The sequence below is a fragment of the Scomber scombrus genome, chromosome 18, assembly GCF_963691925.1.
Source record: "Scomber scombrus chromosome 18, fScoSco1.1, whole genome shotgun sequence".
In the NCBI taxonomy this organism is placed as follows: Eukaryota; Metazoa; Chordata; class Actinopteri; order Scombriformes; family Scombridae; genus Scomber; species Scomber scombrus.
Genome location: NC_084987.1, coordinates 13,841,531 through 13,867,761, shown reverse-complemented (window position 1 = coordinate 13,867,761; position 26,231 = coordinate 13,841,531). Strand labels below are relative to the sequence as shown.

Here is a 26,231-nt window from a genome sequence, read left to right as displayed (position 1 = left end):
TAAAAGACACTTTATGTGTTTTACTTGGTATTCTCCAAACACAAATTCTCATGGATAGTGAAAAAAGATGAAAAATTAGTAACTAAACCACATTATATGTTTGGTCAGGATCCAGATTTTGTGCTTCAAACAACAGGTTATGTGCATGTCAGAGCTCCAACACATTAGTTGATTGACAGAAAATAAATTGGCACCTATTTTTATAATTGAATATTTTTTTTATGGAAAATTGTCAAACATTTGCTGGTTGTAGTTGCTCAAATGTAAGAATTTGAAGCTTTTATGTCTCATAAGCTGCATTTCCACCACAGGAACTTCCTCCGGGGACTAAGAACCTTTTGAGGAACTCAATTCCTCTACCTGCATGCAAGTTATTTCCAAATGTACAAGAAGTTGCTATAATTTAGCAATGGTTACCCCCTCCAAACTGCGAACTGCATGTACATTAAACAAGGAAGTATTTTAGTATCAATGTAGGACCAGTTTAGGATGATGGAGGGGACTTCTCTTCCATTTGTTCACAATAAATGTAGAATAAGACTTTGTTATCAGCTTCCCATCTCATTTAAAAGAGAGACAGAGACATAGACAGAGACAGAGAGACAGTATGGCGGTGGTTGAGCAAGCTAGAGACTGAATGAAGAGAGAATGTTGCAGCAGTGAGAACAAAGCCAGTAAATTATTTTTATGGAAAATACACTCTAAAGGACAAATAAATAGCCATCAGACACTAAACAGATGATTTAGGCGACAGATGCACTTAGTTTCAGTGTCATTTCCCTTCTCTGCATTTCTCCTTTTCATTCATTCATAACATTCAACTCATGCAGCAGTGACTACAAAGAAGAACAGGACGATTGTGTTATTTTTTTTTCTCATGTGAATACTGTTTTTTTAATCACTGCCATCATTTTTTAATTCCACATTGGTCTAATTTACACAATATACCTGGTGCCTGAGTTGTGCTGTAAATGCAAACATGAGGCAAATAGGGATTTTCTAGTCCCAGTGTTACTCCGGTTCCAAAGTATCTGGAACATTTGGTCGAAATGGGGCTATACATTATAGTAAACTGAATTTTCTATACTGGATTTTGGGCTATGGATCAGACAAAACTAAAGATCTCAATAAGTCACCTTGGGCTGTAAGATATTATAATGGGCATTTTTCACTGTTTTCTGACAGTTTATAGACAAAACAATTACTTAACTGAGAAAAATAATCAGCAGATTAATTGATCATGAAAATCATCATTAGTTGCAGCTCATTTGATTCAAGCCATTTACTAAAAGCAGCTCTTCCTTGGTTACAAACACACACACACACACACACACACACACACACACACACACACACACACACACACACACACACACACACACACACACACACACACACACACACACACACACACACACACACACACACACACACACACACACACACACACACGACTGATTACTGTGCATTAAAGGGTCCTGTCAATCCTGAATGTGTTTTCCTTCCATCAAAGGAGGTTATAATAATATTATAATATTATAATATTATAATATATTAATAATATAATATAATAATAATATTACAAAGAAAAGTCCTGTATACTAACAGGCCTGTGAATAACATTAGGTATAAAAACGTTATATTCATGGCTTAATTTCACAGTACACAAAGAAAAATGCAGTGTATAGGTTTTAGTTTCTTCTCCACCTGTCATAAAACACTCATGTAATCCATGTACCATATGACAGACACCATCATCCCCTGTGTATGCATCAAGTGGTAAAGAACATGAAGGTACAACACTAATACACTGTCTTTGGGCCATAATCTGCAAAGTGAGACATTGGCCTGACTTGAATGTCAAATACCTGTGGGCGAACAGCAATTAGTGATTGCTTGTTATTAAAAACAATAAACCTTCTGGAGTATAAAATTCATAAAAGACCATACAAGTGTGAGTGTCTCACCATGGGCGTCACGGTAGTAGGCATGAGTGACACTGCGGAACCGCTCCTGTCCAGCTGTGTCCCAGATCTGCAGAGAACGAGAGGGGAAGATAATCAGTGAATAGAGAGAGGTTTCTATCTTTTTAATAGGTTTTCTGTTTGCTTAAAGCTCATTGTGAAGTCCTCCATTTAATTTACTTCATTGATACCTGATAAGTCTTGAATATGGAAAAAGATATGGTAATATTGAACTGTCCATAGTCTCAAGAATTCAGCACTGGAAAAAGATCTATAATTAATGCAGCAATATTATTATTATTTTTACCACTTAGGGAGAGCACAGCAAACTGACCTATAACATATTATCATTATAGGTTTATAACCACCATTCTACCACAATGAAGTTGTAACCTGTTAGTGAACGTTTGCCCATTTACATAAGCAGCCGACAAGGACTAACAAAAGCATTAATTTGGATCACTTGTTTATGTCCACTTGATGAATATAAGTCCTTTTAACTTTGTTTTGGTCTCCACCAACTCCTAATATAATATATTATGTATAATGTTTTTGCTCAATACAGTGAAAGTAGTTGCAGGGAGCACTGACACTGTAAAGTTGTGGGCTGTAGAACCAAAACAATAAGCTGAAACATGCTGAAAGATGCTGTAGAGCTGAGAGGAACTGCAGATGGGGTGATAATTATCTGTAGTTTAGTCAATACATGTGACCCTTAGTACATTAAATTTAGTTATTTGATCCATGGTTAATATACAAATATTGATTAGTGCAGGTCTAAGGTTAGAGCACATATTGTATATTTACAGTAAAAGGCCATTAATTAATATTTGAATGCCTTTGCTTTGCCTGGGTCATGATATTGAATATAAATCAGCTGTGGTCGATATACATTCACCCCATTGTCGGACCACAGTGTTATAAGGCTAATTAAGTCCTTCTTTCCTTCCTTCTTTCCCATCAGGCAGCACTGTCTCTCATGAAAATTTGGCTCTGATGGCAATTACATTTCCTTCTCACCTCAGAGAAGGCCTGTGCAGGTTGACTGCACCCATTACGTTTTTTTAAAATTTAAATTAAAAACATTCCCAATTTTTCAGCAGTTTTTTTTCTGGGCCCTCACCTGTTTGGATTCTGGCTTTGCAATTCCCTTTGCACACCTAACCAATTTCTCTGTCTTTGACACGACAGCTTTGATACTGGCTCTGCCTCCTGATTGTCCCCTGGGGCAGCCGCCCCCTCAGGATCCAAGTGGAAATAATCAAGCATGGCAATTACAGGAGGAAAAATAACTCCAAATGAATACATCCCAGAGCAGAGGATAACACCAGCAGTATCCTTCAGCCCCTAATTATGATCATTACTTGCTCTATTTGACAGAAATATCAAACATTCAACAACGCTCAGTATGGGTGCCAGTTCTCAAAACAGAAATCAGTGGTAGGGAAGAAAACTCAAAGTCAAAAAATGAGAATATTAATGGAGATGGATAACATGTAACTATTTGTGCAGAAATCATTGTCCTCACAAAATGAGGCAACCAGCAGGGATTTATTTCATCTCATTATGTGTCAACTGTGGAGCAAAACACAATGAGCAGGTAGAAGCTGAAATGGGTTCATCTTAGTGCGCTTATCAAGATTAGCAGGAGACACAGGACAAATTAAAAAGTTCTTACCTGGAGCTTCACCTTGACTCCATCAATGTTCAGGACTTTATTCTAGAAATGAAAGCAAGAAATCATGAGTGATGGTGTCTACATTTGTGTTTTTTTCAGCCAACTATAACTCATTAACCTCAGGTGTAGGTGTGATTTGCATGTGTTTGTGTGTCTATGTTTGTGGTCAGACAACTGAAAAGTCTGAACCGTGTCTTCCTCTCATCTACCAACCACACTCTCTTCCCCTCCCTCCATCAATATTGCATGTTTCCACCTCACTTTGGCCTCTTTTGATGAAGCCTCGCCTCTTTCCTCCAGAGGATTAACCTCTGCTCTGTCTCTCCGTCTTTGGAAAGACATTCCTCTGAACTCGGCTTCGATCTGCCCCACCACAAAAGCACAGTGAAGCTTAGCCAAGTGGACCTGCAGTTTCCTGTGCAGGTCAGAGGTGGAGTCTGTCCTGAGTGTTGGGTGCACAAAGGTTAAACAACCTGCCATCCAATTAACCTCAGTCTAAACGATGAATGGACTTGGCTCAAGTAAATGAATAAAAACAAAAGACAGAAAAACATCAGTTCAACGGGTGCTGAGTTTTGAGAACTTTTTAAAAGTTTAGATTGGATAACCTGACAGTAAGAGGTAAACTATTTCAAAGTATACGGGCAGTCTATCTTGAGGAATATCCAGAACAGTATGGACTCACTGATCTTTGAAACCCATTTGTACAGCTGACCCATCAAAAGAAGTGACTCAGTAGACTCAAACGTCTTGTTTTGTTCACAACCCAAAGGTATTCATTTTACTGTCATAAAAGACTACAGAAACAAGAAAATACTCACATTTGAGAAGCTGGAATCAGATAATTTCAACTTTTTTCCCCTTCACATTCTTGATTAACCAAATAGTTGGTGATTAGTTTAATAGTTGGCAACTACTTTATTGACTAATCCTTGCAGCTCTACTCTGATTATTGTTTCCCTGAGCCCAAGGTGGCATCTTCATATTCTTTGTTTCACCCAACTATTAGTTCAAAATGCATTTATATCAAATATGTCAAAGAAGAGTCAAACTAATTATAAAAATAATTACACGTACGATTCATTCTGTGTCACTTGAATAATCAGTGAATCAACCAATCGTTTGAGCTTCAGAGGAAATGCTTTAAATCATATGACTGCCCTGAAAGAAAAAAAAATCTATGCATACTAAACATGAAGCAGCCCTGCTTATCTTTCCTGAATGCTAACATCAACACATGCATTTCACCACATGCATCCCATTTTCTGTGACATGGTGAGTGCTGTAGAAAATACAAGGTCATGATGTTCTCCAGTGACCCAAATTTAGGCCTCCTGGTATGCTGATGTGGATTACATCACCTGGTGCCACGACAACGCTGAAAAGCTTTTTTCCTATCATCATCCCCTCTGAGATGTTGACCTTCTAATTCCCTGTTCCCCAAGGAGAAACAGAAGATATTCAACCCTAACAAGATACTACTAATCTGCCAGTGGAGCACTTAGATAAAGATACAGTCTTTGTTGATGTGTTCGGTTGATTCACCTCCCTGAGAGTCACAAAGGAAGAATCTCATACATATTCAAGGGCATGCCGAGAGCTGCAAGCTAGTTTGTAAGCATGCTCTGATAGGAATTGGTGTCTCAAAAGACTTTCTTCCTGTTGTTGTTGTCACTAAAGACATCCCACAATGTGCTTGAAGGCTTCATAAATATTTAGTGGCTCATGATGATAGGATTTTGATTGCTCTGATAATTATGCTGGATTTGTAGAGTAAATACTTAAAATCAACCAAAACAGGACATACTGTAAGACCTATTTATGGCGCACCGTTGACTGAGCAGGATAAAAAGTATCTGTGCAGCATATGACCAAGTCTACTGCGGTAACATGGAGACCTAGGGGGATTTGTAGATAAAAGACTGTCAACACTTACAGCAGCAATGTCTTCACTTTACTTTCAAAACTTTCTCAAGCTTCACCATCATTAGAAGCTGACACCGCTCAGCTCTGTTGAGTTACAGAGGGGGATGGCTCGGAGGATTGCAGCACTTTTCAGGTCAATTTCAATCCCCGAGCTCCAACAAACACCCTCCAAACAGAACACATCTTCAAACACAAACTGCTCTACTTACCGGTCAGACACTGGATGTTAGTCATTTAATCTTATTCTTCTAAAGGTACATGAGCGAGAAGGTACAGTCAGTACAGAAGGACTGTTTGTTAATAGCACTTCACCCGGATCATAAATTACAAATGTACAAGGAGCTTTCAGGAGGGTCCAGAAGAAGAAGTGTGAGCCTATAAAACATTAAAGGCAGCAGTGTGAGGCAGAGAACCGGAACATGATGGCAACAAAAAGGTTATGTATGAGACACATTTGAAGGATTGATAAGAATAATGAGAAAGATGCTATATGGTAGTGTTCTTCAATGTCCTTCATTTTTTTCTGGAAACTCACTGGTGCATAATGGCTGTCTGGTCTCGACATATACCTCAGAAATCAAAGCTGTGGGGGAAATAGACTAAATAACTGAGGGCAGGGCAGTACAGAGAGGCAGCACTCTGCTCTGCAGTCAACCCAACTCCCGGCTGTCAAGTTTTCTAAGTCGTGCTGACACAGACATATGCACACACTCGCACATACTGTAGACACAAACATATTCAACCTCCACCACCCTGCCTGCTACAGAGAGGCTTACACAGCTGATTTTAGATAGGTTTTAAGGAAAATTTGGTGATGATTGCGATTACTTCATGTCAATTCAAAATACACCTCTTTTCTTGCTTCACTTTCTATCTTTATCTTACTCTGCATTGGATCTCAACTCTTAGCAGTCTTTGAACTGTTCATGAAATACAGTTTAGTGGCAGTCAAGCTTCAGCTAAAGAGTGAAATACCAGCCTGCATTCACAGTTTTTGGGGGGCTTTTTTGCCATGTGTAGCCAATTATTGTCTTAGTGTAATTGTTATGTTATTATAATTATCTATGCATACATGAAGCAGGCACTCTGTACCACCTCTGCAGTTTAAGAGGCTGATTACAGACATTTCTATCAGTTGTTCATATTGTCCTGTGATAACTTCTCTCTTCTTTCCTATTCTGCTTCATCAGCATTTTCAAATCACAAGACACTCTTTTACAAATACTCTCCATTAAGATGCACTGGACATTCTCCCAGAGACAGAGATAGCACAATAAATCACATTACACCAGACACACACATAATGCTACCTATAGACACTGTGGGATTCAGTCATTGATGATGATATTTGCTGACCCAGCACAGTTAGCACAGAGGCCATAGCTCATGTGGTAACAATTATTTCACTTGGATATAATTGCCCATGTACTCAATTGGTTGGAAATAAGTTGAATAAATGACTAAAAACACAAACATAACTGGATTTTGGGAGGATGTGCGGGGCAAAAGAAGAAGGTTTTATTTCATCTGTCACAGCGCTGACTGATGGAGCAAAGTCTGCTTCCTGGAAACTTGTGTGCAGTAATAGCTGGAAACCTTCTTGTTATTGACTTTCTCACTTGGGTGACCCGGTGAAGTTAAAAACAGAGACTAATTGAAAGAGCAGTGGGTCTTCGGGCATTTTCACACCAACATGCACTGCTGCTAAAATGCAGAGAGAAGGAAAAGGGTTGGGACAAAAACTGGTCCTAGTTCTTTACATTGAAAATGTCAACACACATGCATTAGCTAAATGGATACATATAAACATACAAGGGCGCAATTCAGGTAAAACACCTTGCAGTGTGCACTTTGTGGCATTGTGCTTACTATTTTGCTGGGTGCCATGTTAACTTTCTAGAATTATGCTGCAGGTTGTATAAAGCATTCGAATTTGAAGTGGTCTCTTCCCTAAAGCAGGATCTCTAATATACCTGGATAACCATGCAAAACCTAAAATATATTTTTATATAATCATGTTTCAGTTAAAGCTGCTTCTTTGAACAAGTTTGTGTTGGATCTTTTACCTGTAACCTGTAGCAACACACTCACACCAACGCAGACCTTCCAAAAAACGCCCGTAGGCAGTACATCCACATGTGCACACACATGTGCACACACACTCACACAGACATACACAAAAAAACAGCATTTTGTAATCAAATATCCATTATTAAGCTGAATGCCATGAGAAGGCTGCCTTGACCTCTGTGAAGTGCTTGCCCAGGATCTTTTCACACCAGCGTGATACGAATCAAAATGGTAACATAACAGTATATGTTGTGTTTGTTGTGACCATGTGCGGTGGTGAATAATCTTCTGTGGCTTATTCAGAGGACAGAGCAGGCTGTAGGGCAAGCTGTTGGCTGGAACTCTGGCCTGTCTTTCAATTTTCAAAAACAAATTTTTGTCAGTTTTCCTCCCTGGTGTGCAGTACAAAATGCAGTATGCAGTATGTCTTACACTGTAAAGAAACACACACGTGCAACACAAGCAAAAACAACCACTATAAGGATGGCCAAATTCAAAGTCTCCTCCTCTCTCTCCTCTCTCTCCTCTGCCATCCCTCATTTTTCTCAGAGGCACATTTATTTATTTTGCTCCAATATCATCACAAACTTGGAGAGGAATATCTGACGCTGCTCAGATTTATTACAGTTTTTCTCAACTACTGAAACACATTTACAGAAATTATTCATCATTTTCTTGACACTATAAACACAAAAGAAAAGAAAAGCACATTAACTTGTGCAAACTTCAAACTTAAATCGTATGCACTCTATCAAAAAACAGTCTCTTCCACCTAAATCAAATCTTGCCCTCAGATGGCACACAGAAGTAAATCAAATACACAGACTGTAGACTCTCATAATTCAAAACACTAAAGGAATATTCAGCAAAGACACCATAAATTATACAGGGTCAACAACTGTAAGCAACAAAAAAATAAAAAATTACAGCACACTACTTCATCTTCACCAACGTCCTGTCTTCTGGGTCAGGCCACAGAAGTCTGATACATCACATGTGACGTAAATACTGACCAGGCATCAAGGGAATCCATCCCACTGATATGTCCATACCAGTGCATTACAACTGTGGAATTTAGTGTTAATTGAGTTTAGGGTGTGATGACCGTACTGACTGCTAATGTTTACTTAACGAGCAGTTGGTGCAAAATTTTTATGTATAAAAGGTATTTGAGCATTTGCACAAAATTTTAAACAAAAACAACAAATCAAATATGTGTGAATGTGTTAATAGGTTTTTGGAGCTCAATCTTCTTTGGGTAGCAGATTAAATGGTTTTAGAGCTGTTTTCAGTTGTAGTGGCTAATGGAAAAATATGTTCTCCATTTTCTTGTTTTAGCTTGGATCACTGCCTTTTGTAGTTGCAGCTGTGAAATTAATTTGTTAGAGAATATTTGAATAAATAACTCCAATATAAAAATGAAATGGGACACATTATCTGTTTCATAAGATGAAATGACAGGATCAGGCCTTTTTTTTTTCTTTTGGTAAATCTAGTTATATAGCTAAATATTATTTCTTATGATTTAAACTGTGTCCAAATCTGCAGAATATTCATCCATTCAAATTATTTTTTGGCTTGCTTATATCTTCTGTCTCTCTGCATCTCTGTGGAAAATGTCCATCTGATGAGAGATGGTAAAGGAACATAAAGCTAAGGGTAGCTTTATGTTTCTTTACCATCTCTCATCAGCTTCGTCCAGCGATGCTTCCATGTTACAACAACTCACTTTCCACCTCTCATGCCACGGTTAAATATTCATGCTGCTCCTCAGGGCTTGCCTCTCTAGATCCCAGTGACATTAAAGTAGCAGGTGGCGAAGCTGCCTTTCATTAATTACAAACACATCTCTAGGCAGAAGTCAACCCACACCCAACACACACACACTCACAAGTTTACACATGCATCACACACACATGGACAAAAAAAGCCATCATCTAAGTTGAAGCTGAATGCCCAACAAGTTTTAATATAGCAACAGTTGCAGGGTGTGCTTTTCATATCCACACATCAAAAGAGCTCGTCCGTAAATATAGTACTTGACACAAAAGAGAGATGGAAAAAAATAGCTGGAAGGTAATGCAACATCATAAAACACACATATTGAGTTCTGCATTGCACTGTAGCTCCTGCTTCATCTTAATTCAATTCATTTTTCAAGCAGGAAAAAAAACCATTACTGCCACTTGCTGGCATTATTACGCTTGGCACTTTAATTGCACCCACTCAGAAAGGACAGGCAGTCAGGCAGGTTGGCAGGCAGGAGAGTGGATAATGAACAAATCAGTCATCTATCTCTCCCCCAACTATAAAGAAGGTTTAGAAATTGAAAACAAGTGAAAGATAGATGCATAAAGAATGTCACAAGTGAGACGATGGATTGTCAGTGACATCCACAATGACAGAGGAAGCATCAAAGAGGAGCGAAAGCTTTCAGCGAAGGAGACGTAATCATCATGTCACAGCTTGATTTTTATGATGGGCCCGTTATCGTTCTCTCACATGCCAGAACTGCCTCTCTCCCTGCTGCCTTATTTTCCATCTCTTTTCATATTTGCTGTTTCTCTCTACAACATGCGCAACAGAGACACACACAGACTCATTTCATGGCATCATGCAGCTTTTAGAGAGGCACGTCCAACTTTTTAAATTCTTACTGGAACTTACTGGAAGAAATAGGAGAGTCAATATTTATTGTTCCATGAGGAGAAATTTGCTGGTTGTAAAAAACTTTGATGGCAGACATTGCTAATGGCAGTAAGGGTCAGAAATTGTGATGTATTCTAAACAAAGTATTAATTTAAGTCAACATGCAGTGCTAAAATCATGGATAGACATGTAAAATTGCATTAATTTCTATATGTATGTATCTGTAAAACTCTACAATTTATTAAATTAACAGAAAGGCTTCAGGCAATTAAAAACATGCAGTCACATTTCTTCCACACTCATTCCTAATATAAATGAATAGATGAATCACTGGACCAGTCATGTGTCAATAGTGGGAGGGACTCCAACACACTGTTTCATACGGGTACTTCAACTTGTCAAAGCAGCAACCTCAACCTCTCTACTTCTGTTATCAGCTTTGTCTTGACTCTTGCTGATCTGTACTCTCAACGGTGATTCTAAAGAGAGAAAAAAAGCTCAACTGTGTTTTTCTTGAAAAGGGAAATCAACCTCTGGCTTATTATTACCTTGTGAGGCATCTGGATTTGCAAGATCATGACAATCCATCATGATTCAAGGTACTCGCTTGTGTCTGAACCACGCTTGTGGTTCAAACACAAGCCCGAGTACTTTTTGAAAGAGCCTTCCCTTTTATAAGGGGCACTTCTCAGATGGTTCTGTGTAACAAACCCTCCTGTGAGTCAGATTAAGGTGTTTAATCTTACAGCTGAAACAAAATTAAATACATCTAGTTTTTGCCTTCGTCTGATTTGCAGCAATTACACGATGACTAATGTCCACTTGTTGCATGAGTCACTCTCAAAAACATGCTGTCTGGCGATGATGACCTCATGCTCTTCTGAACAAAGAGCTTTTCAGCCATAACACAGATACTTCAAAATGCTAGGTATACATAAGGTATTCTAAAAAGTCTACCATCACCACACACACACACACACACACACACACACACACACACACACACACACACACACACACACACACACACACACACACACACACACACACACACACACACACACACACACACACACACACACACACACTCTTTTCCAGTCAGAGATTTAAAAGAAAAAGAAAAGAGAAAGTGATTCATATCATGCTTTTTGTCATTTAATCTATTTTAGAGCGCCATTGCAAGGGATAGACTTACTCATGAGTCAGTGGTGCAAAGGATGAAGGCCGATCAGCTTGCTAGAGAGTCTGTGTATGCGTGTGTTGTGTGTGTGTGTTTGAGGTCCACACATGACCACACCTCAGTAAACAGTGTGCACTCAGTTAACAGCATGTTTCTTATTTTTTAATCCTTTTCAATACTTTACGCAGTGGAGCAAATAACTTCTGAGCTTTACAGAGAAACTGTCAGCATTTGAACACACCGCCTGCATCCCAAAACAAGATGAATCAGACTGTGCCTGTGTTCACAAAATGTTTATGCCAGCAGTGATGTAAGAGAGACAATGTCTGACAACAGTCTGAAGACAGACACAGGAAAAGAAGAGACAGATGCATAACACAAGCTGCGGGCTGTTCCCTGTATCATTAACAGTTTGCACATCTGCTGAGCATTGTTATCAGTGTGATTTATTGTGTGTGTGTATGTTAGTGACAGCAAATGTGCCGCTGAATGTGTGGCCAAATAAAATTGAAGGGAAACCACCCCCAGCCCCCACCCAATCATTACAGATTAATTTTTCATATGAGACTTTTAAAGTTTAATTTTCTGACTTTACAAATATAAGTTTACACATATGCACAGTTCCTGGAGTGACATCAACATGTCCAGCTGTGGGCTCAGCTGAGGTCATGTTTTCAGCCGATTTAACTACTAAGCTGCTTTCAGTGCTATTGACCACACAATAAGAGTTTCCACTGCAACCATGAAACACTGTTTACTGGAGGATGACCAAACAACAGAAAATACAACCTTCATGATAAATCGCATGTCTAGTTGCGGTGATTGGCTTGGCATTATAGGGGTCAGAGGTCAGCCAAGAAATCAATATTTACAGCTTCAATTTCAGTTGGTGTGACAAAGAACATCAACAATCTTGGAGCAATATGGAGATACAGCTTCAAACAGACTTTTATTGCCTCTTTGAACATAAAATGTATCACTACTTTTTCCGATTTTATCATGGGAAAGGAAAAACCAGCAAATGTGAAAGCATTCATCATTATAGACAAATCAATAGGCTTAACTGATACTAGATGTTTGGGGCTGATAGCAATATTATGTAATAACAAGATTCTCATACTGGCTGGTAATGTTATCAGTTTGTTAACTGGTGCATGTGTAATTTCCTTTGTGGTAAAGCTCTTTGAGCTACATTTTCTTGTATGAAAGGTGCTATACAAATACACATGCACATTTTTTTGCAATGATCCTTCAAATGTGGATATCAAACACTTGACAAAGATTTGTAAAGGAGCCTATGATATTTTTTACAGTTTAACAATTGACTTTATTGTATAAAATGACATCAATGCAGTGAAACAGTAAACTTCACTGTCTCATGCCAGTATATCTGTGGTTATTTTAAATCTGATGAAAAATCAAGAGGGTATGGGTTGAATTCTTAATATCAACTGCAGACATTTATTTGCATGGAGCGAATGTGGGATTCACAGTAACTCCTCCTGTGTCATTATATGAGGAAGCATCTTTTCCCACAATCTCCACTGTGTTGATGGATCTACACAAACTCACAACTAAATTAAAATCTCCCCAGCAGATGAGATACATAGAAAGAAGCTGCTACCTCATCATACATCTTTTCAGGTGACTGTGGCCTTCATTACAGCACAATTTTTGCAGGAACATTCTCAACACTTTGAACTCATTATATTTTCAAAAACGTGCAACATGTGCGGCAAGTGTGTTAAGTGTGTGTTGGTGTGTGTTGTCCCTTTGCCAACTTTATGGTTCCTCTTTGGTTATTAGACTGTAAGATTGACAGCTGATTCTGTGCCTCTGTGACTCGATTAACCTGTCCTGCCACCTCACTGCTGCCAATGTCTCATCTCTGGAACACAGCCATCCTCTCTCCGCTATGATCTATGCCATATGTAGCCGTTAGTTGATTTCCACCATCAGCACCTGGGCAGGTGCACATAGAACAGTCAACAGCTACTAAAACATTCAGTACAGGCAACACCATATCAATATAACAAATATATAACCATGTGTCTCTATCACACTAACAATAATAAAGACAAATCTACAAGCACACCAGCACATTCATCTAGTACAACTGGTAAATTGCAATTCATTACAATAAAAAATCAGAATCATTCTCAAATTAATCCTTTTTTTTGCCCCACGTGTGCACGTTTTAAGCGCAGCAGGAAGCATATTCCAATGTTTGATGGCTCATAAAAGAAAAAGCAGATTATGTAAGGCAGTCTTACAGTAGATCAACAGGTGCTGCTCATTAGTTCTGAGTAGAGTAGAGCTTCAATGGTGGAGAAGCAGCACAGACAGATAGATGGATAAACTTTAAATCAGTAATTGATGATGGTTGATGCAACTGTATTGGACAGCTCCTCCAAGACAACAAAGGGCATTGGATACATATGTAACTGTAACGCTAGCTACTGACTCACTTTTTAGTGCACAAATAAATGGGGATCTGTGTCTCATTAGTGTACAAAAATACAAGAATATAGCAAGGGTTCTTTCTGTTAATGTGGGAAATCCTCTAATCAGCGTCATTATTTGGCTTTGATCAAGGTTAATTAGGAGGAGAGTGTTGCGCAGGTTGTCTTCCCCAGGGCAGTGGAGGGTAAAGGTCGAAGATTTTTACATTTATTTTAATGCATCCCTCAGCGTTACAGTTGTAATGCTATTAAATAACAGCAGAGTGGTGAAATGCATTTCCTCTTCACATTATCTTAAAATCAAACGATTAAGGTTTTTTTTAATGAAATGTTTCAATTGCCTGATTCATTCGCTCGCCACCCATAAATAGACCCAAAAATAACATCAGAACAAAGTGAAATCTGAATCAATGAGGCTGTCTGGTAAGTGTGAAACTACCCTGCTGTGCTTAAAAATGGAAGCTTGATTTTACATGCTTCAACTCCATCAACGAGACGTGAAACTTCTGATTGGACATGTGACACACTGGGTCCAGAGTGTCATTAATGTACATGTGAACCTGAAGGGCAACCTCTTGAGAAAAGCACAGCGCATAGAGGAGGAGGGTATTACAAGTGTTAATAAGCAGGATTTTCATTTGCTTTTGCTGAAATTTTATATTTTGCATTTTCCTGAACTTAAATCCACTTTGTAACTCGTTTTTGAATTGCTAAACATGAAAAGGTATTTTCCATATCATTATATGGTTCAGATTTTGCCACCCATTAATCAGTAATGAACTCAAGCCCATTCATTATGGCACAAAAAGACAATTTCCTTAATGTAGCAATGCAAAGGTAAATCAGCAAGATACAGGGGTGAGATGAATGAGTATGTCAGATGTGATCCATGTGTCTTTAACTTGTCTGGGAGATTTTATGGACCACTCCTGGATAGAGTGTTGGTAGTAAATCTTCAGGAGAAGGCAGGCAGTGTTGAGATGTTTTATCTATCCTGAGCTGCAAAGTGTGGTCGGTGCTGAGTGATTTCATTGCCAGAGTGTAAGATAAAACGCATGTCCATCCTCAGGGGAGAAATTATTGGTGACTAACTCAATGGACGAATTTTAATATTGTGGTGCGTATGCCAACATGAGTTGAGCTATGACACAGTTTGCTTACACATCAGCCAGGAGCAGGGAAGGAACAGTCTCTGAGGTCAAGAGTGGTTATGTATCTCAGTCCTTCAGTCCACCCAGCTGACTAATGCTTAAAACACCTTATACACACGTGGACAAAATTGTTGGTACCCCTCTGTTAATGAAAGAAAAACCCACAATGGTCACTGAAATAACTTGAAACTGACAAAAGTAATAATAAATAAAAATTTACTGAAAATTAACCAAGGAAAATCAGACATTGCTTTTGAATTGTGGTTCAACAGAATAATTAAAAAAAACAAACTAATTAAACAGGCCTGGACAAAAATGATGGTACCTCTAGAAAAGATTGAAAATAATTTGACCATAGGGAAATGTTAAACTAAGGTGTGCCCTCTAATTAGCATTACAGGTGTCTTAAAACTTGTAATCAGTCAGTCTGCCTATTTAAAGGGTTTCAAGTAGTCACTGTGCTGTTTGGTGACATGGTGTGTACCACACTGAACATGGACCACAGAAAGCGAAGGACAGAGTTGTCTCAGGAGATTGGAAATAAAAATTATAGACAAGCATGTTAAAGGTAAAGGCTATAAGACCATCTCCAAGCAGCTTGATGTTCCTGTGACAACAGTTGCAGATATTATTCAGAAATGTAAGGTCCACAGGACTATAGCCAACCTCCCTGGACGTGGCCTCAGGAGGAAAATTGATGACAAATTGAAGAGACGGATAATACGAATGGTAACCAAAGAGCCCAGAACAACCTCCAAAGAAATTAAAGGTGAACTCCAAGGTCAAGGTACATCAGTGTCAGATCGCACCATCCATCATTGTTTGAGCCAAAGTGGACTTCATGGGAGACGACCAAGGAGGACACCACCGTTGAAACCAAATCATAAAAAAGCGAGACTGGAATTTGCCACAATGCATATTGACAAGCCACAAAGCTTCTGGGAGAATGTCCTTTGGACAGATGAGACGAAACTGGAGCTTTTTGGCAAGGCACATCAGCTCTATGTTCACAGACGCAAAAATGAAGCATACCAAGAAAAGAACACTGTCCCTACTTTGAAACATGGAGGAGGCTCGGTTATGTTCTGGGGCTGCTTTGCTGCATCTGGCACAGGGTGTCTTGAATCTGTGCAGGGTACAATGAAATCTCAAGACTATCAAGGCATTCTGGAGGGAAATGTGCTGCCTAGTGTCAGAAAGCTTGGTCTCAGTCGCAGGTCATGGGTCTTCCAACAGGATAATGACCCAAAACACACAGCTAAAAACACCCAAGAATGGCTAAGAGCAAGACATTGGACTATTCTGAAGTGGCCTTCTATGAGCCCGGATCTAAATCCTCGGTCCCACATCTGTGGAAGGAGCTGAAACATGCCGTCTGGAGAAGGCACCATTCAAACCTGAGAATGGATCAGTTTGCTCATGAGGAGTAGGCCTAAATACCTGTTGACATGTGCAGAAGTCTCATTGACAGTTACAGAAATCGTTTGATTGCAGTGATTGCCTCAAAAGGTTGTACAACAAAATACTAAGTAAAGGGTACCATCATTTGTGTCCAGGCCTGTTTAATTAGTTTGTTTTTTAAAATTATTCTGTTCAATAACAATTCAAAAGCAATGTCTGATTTTCATTGGTTAATTTTCAGTAAATCTTTATTTATTATTACTTTTGTCAGTTTCAAGTTATTTCAGTGACCATTGTGGGTTTTTCTTTCATTAACAGAGGGGTACCAAAAATTTTGTCCAAGTGTGTAGTGCCGCGGTCAGTTAATGTTGGTATGAATGGATGTCTGGACAGTTGCTCTGTCAGTGTGTCTGATATAGACGCTAAAGGACCTGAAAATGAGAAAAGGTTGAATAAGCAACAAACATTATCTGAGATGTAATTGCAGGTATTGGAGGTATTTTACAGAATAAATGAAAACCTTTATCTGTGGGTAGCATAAGAGAAAAAGTTAGTCAAAAAAATCATGTCAATTCAACTCATAGTTAAAATATTTCAGTCTGGACCATAGTCATGGAACAACTGACCGGAAGACTGACATTGTAGAGGCAAACAAGCCATAAGTTTGATAATCCATCATCACATATTTATTTCAAGATCTGTCTCCCTGAGTCAAATGAGCGATGTTTTCCCGGGATGCAGGGAGGTGAAATCTCTGGTTGCATAAGAGGTCTGTCACTCGGGGCACAGAAGACACAACTGACAGCTGGGAGCGGCTCCCTTGTCTCTCAGTGGAGGTGAGAAGTGCTGCTCTTCTCTCCACCACTGCATTTATCTCCTCACTGGTGTCATGAGGTGATTGATAAGAGGAAAAGAGGAGGAAAGACTGTTTTTCTACCACGGTGGAAATTAGAGTAAGGCATGTTGTGTGGAGTTATGGTTAATTGGGTTGCCTCCAAGCATCTTTGCTTTTCTGCTTTGTTCCCTGCATTCCTTTCTTTCTTTTTCTCTTCTTCCTTATTTTCCTCTTGATGATTGATAAAGTCATTCAATCCTTTCCCCCCCAATTTAAGACATTTTGACCCAGACGATAACAGAAACAGAATCCCCTCTGAAGATGACAATATCATTTTTCAGTAGATAACATTTAGGACTCTATTATAATTATGCTTACAGCCAAGATAAATCTACCAACTTCCCTGCTGCTATTTGTAACTGTGGGATTTAGTTAAAAGTGAGAAAAAATGTTTACCTTCAGGCTATAACATTTAAAAGAATAAACAACACATTATTTTTGGCGAGAATATGCAAAAATGCATGCCAGGGAGGAAAGTGACAGACAAATGAAGCAAACTAAAAGGATGATAGATATGAAGAATTACAGAGTGGAAAATTGAAATTGGTCCCTTAGTTTGTGAAATCTGATTGCAGAAGATTGAGATGGACTGTCTGAATAAAATATTTCAAGAGTTTGGTAATGGTATTGGCACACTTGGCAGTTTTTATTCATCAAGCACCAAGGACAGCACTCACTATATACATTAACATCCCTGCCCATCTGCAGGAATGAATATCAAATCCAACCAACATTATAATTTCATAGGATCATTAAACATCCTGTTGAAATTTCTTGGCATTAGTTAGTACCAATTACTTACTGACGGTGCATTCAGGTGCTTCAGGGAAATTAAGATAAATGACTTTTCAGCCTAAAACCCAATAGCAACGTGTGGTATATGCACATATTTACTGCTAAATAGAATAATGATATTCTATATTTTTCTTTTGTCAGCAAATTTCAGTAGATCCTATTAACAAGTAATGCTTCTGTAACAAAAGCCTGATATAGCTTATTTCTCTCGGCCATAGGGGTCCATTGTTGCCCAAAGACTGATAAAACACATCAATAAGCTGCATCGCATTCAGTGAGATTGTCGTTCCTTACAATAAACACTGGCACTGTAGTTTACTTTGAATCAGTCCCACTCACATCACCCTGGGGCTGTAAATACTCAGAGCACCAAATGTGCATTAATCCGCAGCTGACGACAATATTTAGTTCTGTTTAAGTAACATTTGCTAAAACTACAGTGCCAAGCTGTTTCAGGAAATGATTTGGCTTTTTGAATAATGACACTATATTTACGAGCTGTTTTAAAGATTTCAGTAGGAGCCAGTGGGCTTGATGCTGAGTACCACAGACTGGGTATGGAAGTAGTGAATTAATGAGTCAGAATGATACACTAGTGGTTTTGTTATTTTCATGGGATTTGTTGACAGTGGGAGAAACACTGAATAACAGTTTGGGCCTTAATAATTATAATAGACCCCGAAGCATGAACGTCCAGCCAAAATAAAGTAATAGTTTCCTCTTCTTCGTCAGACTAATGGGGAAACTAATGAACGTAAAATTACTGTCTATTTATTTATTATCTTTATTATTTGCAGAAGTATTGTGGTTTTGATCTCACAAGGAAAAAATGTCCAGTCATTACTTGTATCAACCTGTTTACATCTTTCAGAATGGAAAGATTTCTGCTGTAGCAAAAAATATATTCACTCATTTTGAAAACTTTTCAATACAGTTAATTACACATGTGATTGATTTGTTCTGTGACCATTTGGATAACACTTTATCTGATTTGAATGAGTTTAATGCGTAATTCATCTAATGTGTATCAATAACTAAGAAGGTCTAAGAAGCAAATATCCCGGTCGACGAATAAGTCTTCAGTTTCTCTACACTATCTGTCTTTATCTGTGATGGGGACAGGAATCTGCTGTACCCTGCAGTGCCAAAACTTCTAAAAAAACAAACAAGCTTGGAGGTCTCTTCTAACAGGTAATTGCTGGTTTCTCTTTAAAAAGTCCTACAGAGCTGCTTTTGGTTCATTTTACAGAGGAGACAGGCAGCTGTCTCACAGACAGGACATGAACCCAACCCAGTATCCCTTGGAGATGGAAGGAGTCAAAAGACAGCGAGGTTACATGAGGTGATTGTGTGTGTTAGACTGCAGAGAGAAACTGAAAAAATGGAGGAGCATTTAAACACTCAACAGCAAGCTGAAGCATTAAGAATACTTCAGGTCCTTTTTCTTCAAGAGAGCACTGACAGCGGCAGGAGTCATTTACACCCACCTATGCCGGTCACATACTGCTTATGACCTCTTGATTGAAGCAAAAAACTAAAAATATGAGAAAATCACCAGCACTCGGACTTGCACAAGACAAGAACTTTAGAGGCTGCGCAATCGAGAACAAGGACAGCTTTGCCAGTCCCAATTACCTGCCCATCAGTTAGCACCTGCATTACTATGGTTACTGATGACCTGGATGCATTGAATCGTGTTCATTGAAAAGTGTGTTGTATTTTTCTGGTTTACTAGAGCCAAATTTGGTTGAAATAAAACCCTGCTTATGATGCATCTTTATCATTGCTTTGTGAAAATATTTCAGTTTAAATGTAGTACTTAGTTGTGTGAAGTCTGACCTTAACTTATAAAGTTTTACATTTTATTTGCATGTCTAAATCTGTTTAATATGCAACCAAATTCACATGATGAGAGAACTTCATCCTGCCTCATCTTTAATCTTGCGTGAATGAACCAGAGAGGTGGATCCCTTTATAATCCCAATTAAAGGGTAATTTTTTAATTAAATGCAATTTGTGTGGAGTTGTGTTTTATATTTTGACTCAATGTTTTTCAAGTCTAACAAGGCACCAGTACAGCTCTGTAATCCTGAGAACATGCTGAGGCTTAAACAAAATGAGACTACAATAAACAAGAGGGAGAAAAAACATGGCATCTTGCTGCAGCTTTGAAGTGGGAACCGGATCAAATCCCCATACGAAGCAAATTGCCTTTCTTTCCCACCAACTAAAGGGATCAAAACTGTCTTTTCCTAAAAATAATGATCAGTCTCCATCTCTCCGTTTCTCTCTCGGTATTTCCCATGGGAAGACAAACACCAAGGACTTTCATATGCTCCTACACAACAGTCCTGGTCACTCAACTTCTCAAACAAACATGCTGCTTGTGCGGTTTCTGCAGCCACATAAACACATGTATGCACTCATAAAGTGGATGCTATGTCTTCTATGTGTGGTTATGTGTGTGTTTTTAATTCTTTATGGATTCTCAGTTGCAGGCAAAAGGTAACCCAAACAAAATAAATATACCAAAATAGAAAAAAAATGACACTATGTCTGTATTTTAATTACAGCTGAATGATTTTGAAAAAAAAAAACATAATTGCAATTGTTATACGATATGCTGATGTGCCAATATTCCTATTGCAATATCATTTGTAATATTAGAGGGAATTATAAGTTTTACATAATTTGTCTTATTTTCATTAAAATCATATTAAAATGATCATGTTGTGATTTTTTTCTGGGACCTTTACCAAACAAAGATGTGATTTGAAAATTGCAGTAGGCCATTTTGCTTAATTTCGATAAAATTTCAATCAATTGTTCAGCCATAATTCTAATTAGCAGAACAAAATCATTGCCATATTATTACTGGCCCACAGAATGACTCAGCAAATATCCTCATGAATACATGAAGATCTATTTCAAAACTGAACAATTTGACAATAAGTCATCCAGGAGAGAATGGGAGCTTAGGGGAAGATAATGAAATAATTTCTGGCACACAGCTCTGTGCCACACACCAATTAAATAAGTCAATATGACATAAGAGAAGACTAAGCAATGAGGTTTATGAGTTGTGTACTATTCCCGCCATTATTAATAAATGCTATGGGCAACTATAGCTGATGAGGGTCTCTGCTTTGCTTAGATAGGCCCAAAATGTACATTGGGACTACAGACACAGTGTTATAAGAGATGTTACATAAGTAAATAAATCAACTGCTCAACCACCCACAAACTCATCCAACCCACACACAGGGCTATACAATGGTTGGATACTTTAGTACACACACACACACACACACACACACACACACACACACACACACACACACACACACACACACACACACACACACACACACACACACACACACACACACACACACACACACACACACACACACACAGTCCATGCGAATATGCCTCCCAAGAGTATGAAGGATCTAATGTTGCACTTACACTCTATGTAATGTGTTAACCTTGGAACTTTAAACAGCATTTTAAAAATAAGTTACTTTTCTAAGGATATTTACCATTAAAACTTTCAATGATTTCGTACGCACCCAATCAAATCAGGTAGTTAATAGATGGTTGAAGGAACAAGTTAAAAAAATAACCTTACAATAGTTTCCTAATAAAGACTGGTGGGGGAACAAGTCAGTAACTGTCACACATTAAGTAAAAGTGGTGAGGGAAAGAAAGATGTAAGATGCATCCTTTTAATGAATGACTGGGTAAATAATAATAATAATAATGCATTTTATTTAAAGGCGCCTTTCAAAGCACTCAAGGACACCTTACAAAGCACAAAAACACGACAACAGTACATCAAACAATAAAAAATCAGGTAAATTTTAGTGCAAAGATAAAGAAATAAATATGAATGTGACTATAAAGTGCATCAGTGCAACAAATAAGCAAGAACATGATTGCATAATAAAAGCGGCTATAAAATAAGCGGCTCATCATTGTTAAAACTGTAAATGTCTTTAGGGTTAACATTGACTTCTCCCATTAACATGAAGTAAACAGAAGTAAAAACAGTGAATGCAACAAAACCACAAACTATGGCACTCAAAATGTTCATGTTCATGTGCATTCAAAGAGTTCATTTAACACCTCTCAGACACAGTGCTCACAGAAGATAAAAAAATAGATAAATAGATAAAATAAACACAAAGGAAGGCTGTTTTAACACAGAAAAGAGAGGAAGAGACCAACATTGCAGATATGGGGCTACTAGGGTATATAGCTCTCATAAGGCCTGCTAATTAAAAGTAGTAGTTCAGCCAACACCCAAGGCTGTAACTGCAGCCACTGGAGAGCTGGAGTCAGGTCTCTCTTTCTCTCTGCTGTCCTGGGTCTCAGGGGTCACTTGACTACCTTCACAGACACAACCGATAGGGACCATTATAAAAAGATGGTCAAATTCATTCCTGGTTGGGCCATGTGGGACCATGAAACTGGCACATGACAGACACGATTATCACAGAGGGAGCCTAAAAAACTAAAGCATGTCAAACTAATTTAAGAAATCAATATCTTATCTTGTGAGTATTCATGATGTAGCTCCGGGGCATATAGAGACACTGAATAGCTTTGAAAAGATCCCACTAGTACATATGACCTTGTTTTACAAAGTGTACCTGCAGGTGTGTTTGTGCGAGCATGTATGTGCAGGATTTGTCTGTGGGTGCTCGTTTGGTTTTGGTGTTATTGATTTAAACTCACCCTGAAGTCAATGCCCACAGTGGAGATGAAACTGCCGGCCAAGAATGCTCCATCTTTGAAACGCACCAGCAGACAGGTTTTTCCTACACCAGAGTCTCCAACTAGCATCACCTGCACAGGAAAGCAATAGGGGAAAAGTCAGCCAGCTGGAGCTGCCAGGAATGGCTGACGGGCTGAACTAAGAAGCGCAAAAAATGCACAACCAGAGGTGTGAGGAAGAAAGCTTCAGACTCTCTGACTGATCTACAAAAGGTAAATGTCAGACAAAACTAAAATAAGTAGCAAGGAAAGCATGAAAAAGAGGGACCCATTGCTATATCAGTGTCTGATTCAGACTCAGAGAAAAGAACATTTGAATCACTCATCTAAATTAGTCCTGTGATTTTGGTGCCTGGCCAGTGTAGACAGTGTACTGTATGTGAACGAGTGTTTTGACTGATCATTATTGCCAGTGAACATCCTTAGATCCTTTCTACTAGTATGTGTCACCATATAACCACCTTACAGCTCTGTGTATGCATGTTAGCGGACATCACAATTGCATGTTTGGGACTGATTCCTGCTGAGCACACTGTTGTGCATTTCTCTTTTTATTCCAAGATGTGATGACGTTAAAGGTCTGATGTGATTATTGTTATCAGGTTTGCAGAGGGACTGTGGGCCTTAGACCAGGGAAATAAAAAGTGCCTTTTGGGTGCACAGAGTAGAGCAATGAGGAGATGAAAGACAGAGGAAGAAGAATGAAGGGATGTTACAAGGTTGCTGAACAGATGTCAAAGTCAGTTCTACACTTGTAAAGCTACAGGTGGATTTTAATCCAATGTTGTAACTTTAGAAGTAATTAAAGGGGAATGTAATTGGATCAATATGGTGCTAAAGAAGAAAAAGAAAAGGTCAGCGCAAAAAATTAAGATTGAAGCCAGATAGAAACTGGAGCATGCAGCTTTTTCAAATTTTTATGGTTGCTGGGGTATCCATGCACCCAATAAATAACAAATAGATAGCAATGTCTACAGTTTCCATTGCCAAGTGAAGTGGAACGGCTGGAACAACTCAATTGTTCTGCACAGAAAAGAGCAACACAAAGCCATCATGCACTCACATCAAACAGCTGCTTCAAAAAAATGGAGTAGGTGGCACAAGTCCCTTGAAGCTACGCTGGGAGTACACACGGAGAATCTGTGGGTGTGAATCTGTGTTTGTGTTGTGTTGTGCTGAGGTGACAGTTCTCTCTACTCACACAAGTGCTCACATTATGGTAAAATATCTCAGCGCAGGCTAGATGCAAACCCAATAACCTGCACTGCTGAGACAATCATACATTCAACCAGCTGCACCGCGGGAGCAAATGATTTGTTTGTTGGCTGTGTGTCGGGCGGTGTGCACCTCATCGATCGTCTATTGACACAGCTGGTGTCAGGGGATTGCTGCTGTTTAATGAATAACGGTGGTTGTAAAACAGAAGACATACGAGGCTAAACACGAAAACAACCCTGGCAAAGAATAAAGTAGACCACAAATAGATTTATTTGGTGTATGTTGCTCTTCTGTCTATGATACTATTTGCCAAAAAAGGAAGTGTCCACATGACTTGGTATGATGGTTCATGGTGAGCGTAGTGACCTCTGTGGCACTATTGTACACCAGTTTATACCATTTTATCATCATTATGATTTCTTCATTAAAAATGTAAAAATGCAGCTTACTTTGATTTGAGTTTGTCTTTCTTAGCACTGGTGTAACTGTATCCAAACAGCAGGTGCTTACCTTGAAAGCGATGTCATAAAACTCGCTGCTGTTGCTGATGGAGGGTCTGCTGGGATGGACCACACCGTTCATCTGAACAAAACCCGGGCTGCTCCTCGCAGCTTTCACGGTCCCTTTCCCGGTGGGGCTGGCTGCAGACGGGCTGCTGGTTGCGGCTTTGCCTTTGGTAGCCTTCTTGCGAGACATCTCTCAAAATTTCAAAAGTATATCTGTTAATTGGAGCTAAAGCAAACAAATAAATCTTCTCCGAATCTGCGTAATCTAGTGTCGAAAAGTTGCAGCAGCTAAGAACTTAATTTCTGTTTTGTTTTTCACCTGCGCGTTTTACGCATGTTCAAAGAAACCTCTCTGCTCTGTGTAGGAGTGAAATTGTCCCGAGATGTGAAACGCTCTCCCTTCCGTTGTTGCTGAGCCGCTTCCTGCTCCCGGCAGCTTGCTATGTTCAGGGCAGCAGCTTCAGTACTGCGAGCTGTAGCGGCAGCAATTAGATGTGGTGTGGCAGACAAATCCACCTTAAGCGCAAATCAATCAGGGCGCAGGGGCACTGCACTTTACTGTGTGCACAGCTCGGAGGAACCTTCAGAAAAAGCAACAGCCCTTTCCCCTCATATTTTAAACATCCTCTTTACTCAAGGCTGATATTATTGGTCTATTGTAGAGAAAGTGGAAACATTTATAGATGAAACATCTCCATGATACTTAAAGGCATCCATGCATCTGTATCACATGGATATCACAGGACTGTAGCCTAAATAATCATAAGGGCACACGAAACTGTCCATGGTGCTGAAAAGCAGCTGCATCTGTACAAATACTGTGCTGAAAGTAGCGTATTTTCTTCTATCTGGAAGTGAAACGTTGAATTCAATAAAATCTGTATTTGTGCATTTATAAGGTGGAGCCGAAGAAGAACGAAAAACTAAATAAATTAAAACATAAAGGGGAGAGAGATCACGTCATATCTCTCAGCCACCTGTGGAACGTGATGGAGACGTGATTTCAATAATTCACCACAAGAGGGCAACATAAGAATGTAGGATTATTGTCACATGAACCTAACCGCTAAAACTGTTGAACTGTAAAACAGTTTACGGTAGTCTCCTTAATTGCAGTTGCATTAAGCATTTAATTATCATAAAAGATAATGATTTTTGTGAAACAGGAATATGAACAGATTAGATGGCTTTATAGTAAACTGAAAAGAAACTGCAGTCCTGAGAGAAGTGACAACAACAACAACAAAAGATGTGGATAAAGATATTAGAGAAACATGTCACATAAGTTTAATTCAATTATTATATACATATCCAGTAGATCTTTATTAGTGCATGTTTGTGTGTATGTTCCCTAATGTAATTAGGGTGCTTAAGTGCACACACATACTTGTATATGTAGATGTAAATTTGCAATTTTGATATGATCATGTCACATGTATGATAATGTCACTGTTTATTATTAGCTCAATTTAACTAATGTACTTTTGGTAATGATGATATGTTATGACCATTTTTAAGTAGAAAAGCCTCACTAGGGGGAAGGGGTCACAAATTAGC

At 38.8% G+C, this 26,231-nt stretch overlaps 1 protein-coding gene across 1 annotated transcript in view; it reads right to left on the bottom strand.

Annotated features, from left to right (window-relative positions):
• The window catches only part of LOC133999607 (ras-related protein Rab-26-like), a 58,653-nt gene extending 33,637 nt beyond the window's left edge, over positions 1-25,016 (bottom strand). The window contains exons 1-4 of the mRNA XM_062438849.1: positions 24,679-25,016; positions 22,912-23,022; positions 3,643-3,684; positions 1,968-2,034 (exon numbers count right to left, since the gene is read on the bottom strand). Of these exons, the coding sequence (XP_062294833.1) occupies positions 1,968-2,034; positions 3,643-3,684; positions 22,912-23,022; positions 24,679-24,864 (406 nt within the window). The 5' untranslated portion in view covers positions 24,865-25,016. The remainder of the gene's footprint in view (positions 1-1,967; positions 2,035-3,642; positions 3,685-22,911; positions 23,023-24,678) is intronic.
• Positions 25,017-26,231: the final 1,215 nt, after the last annotated feature.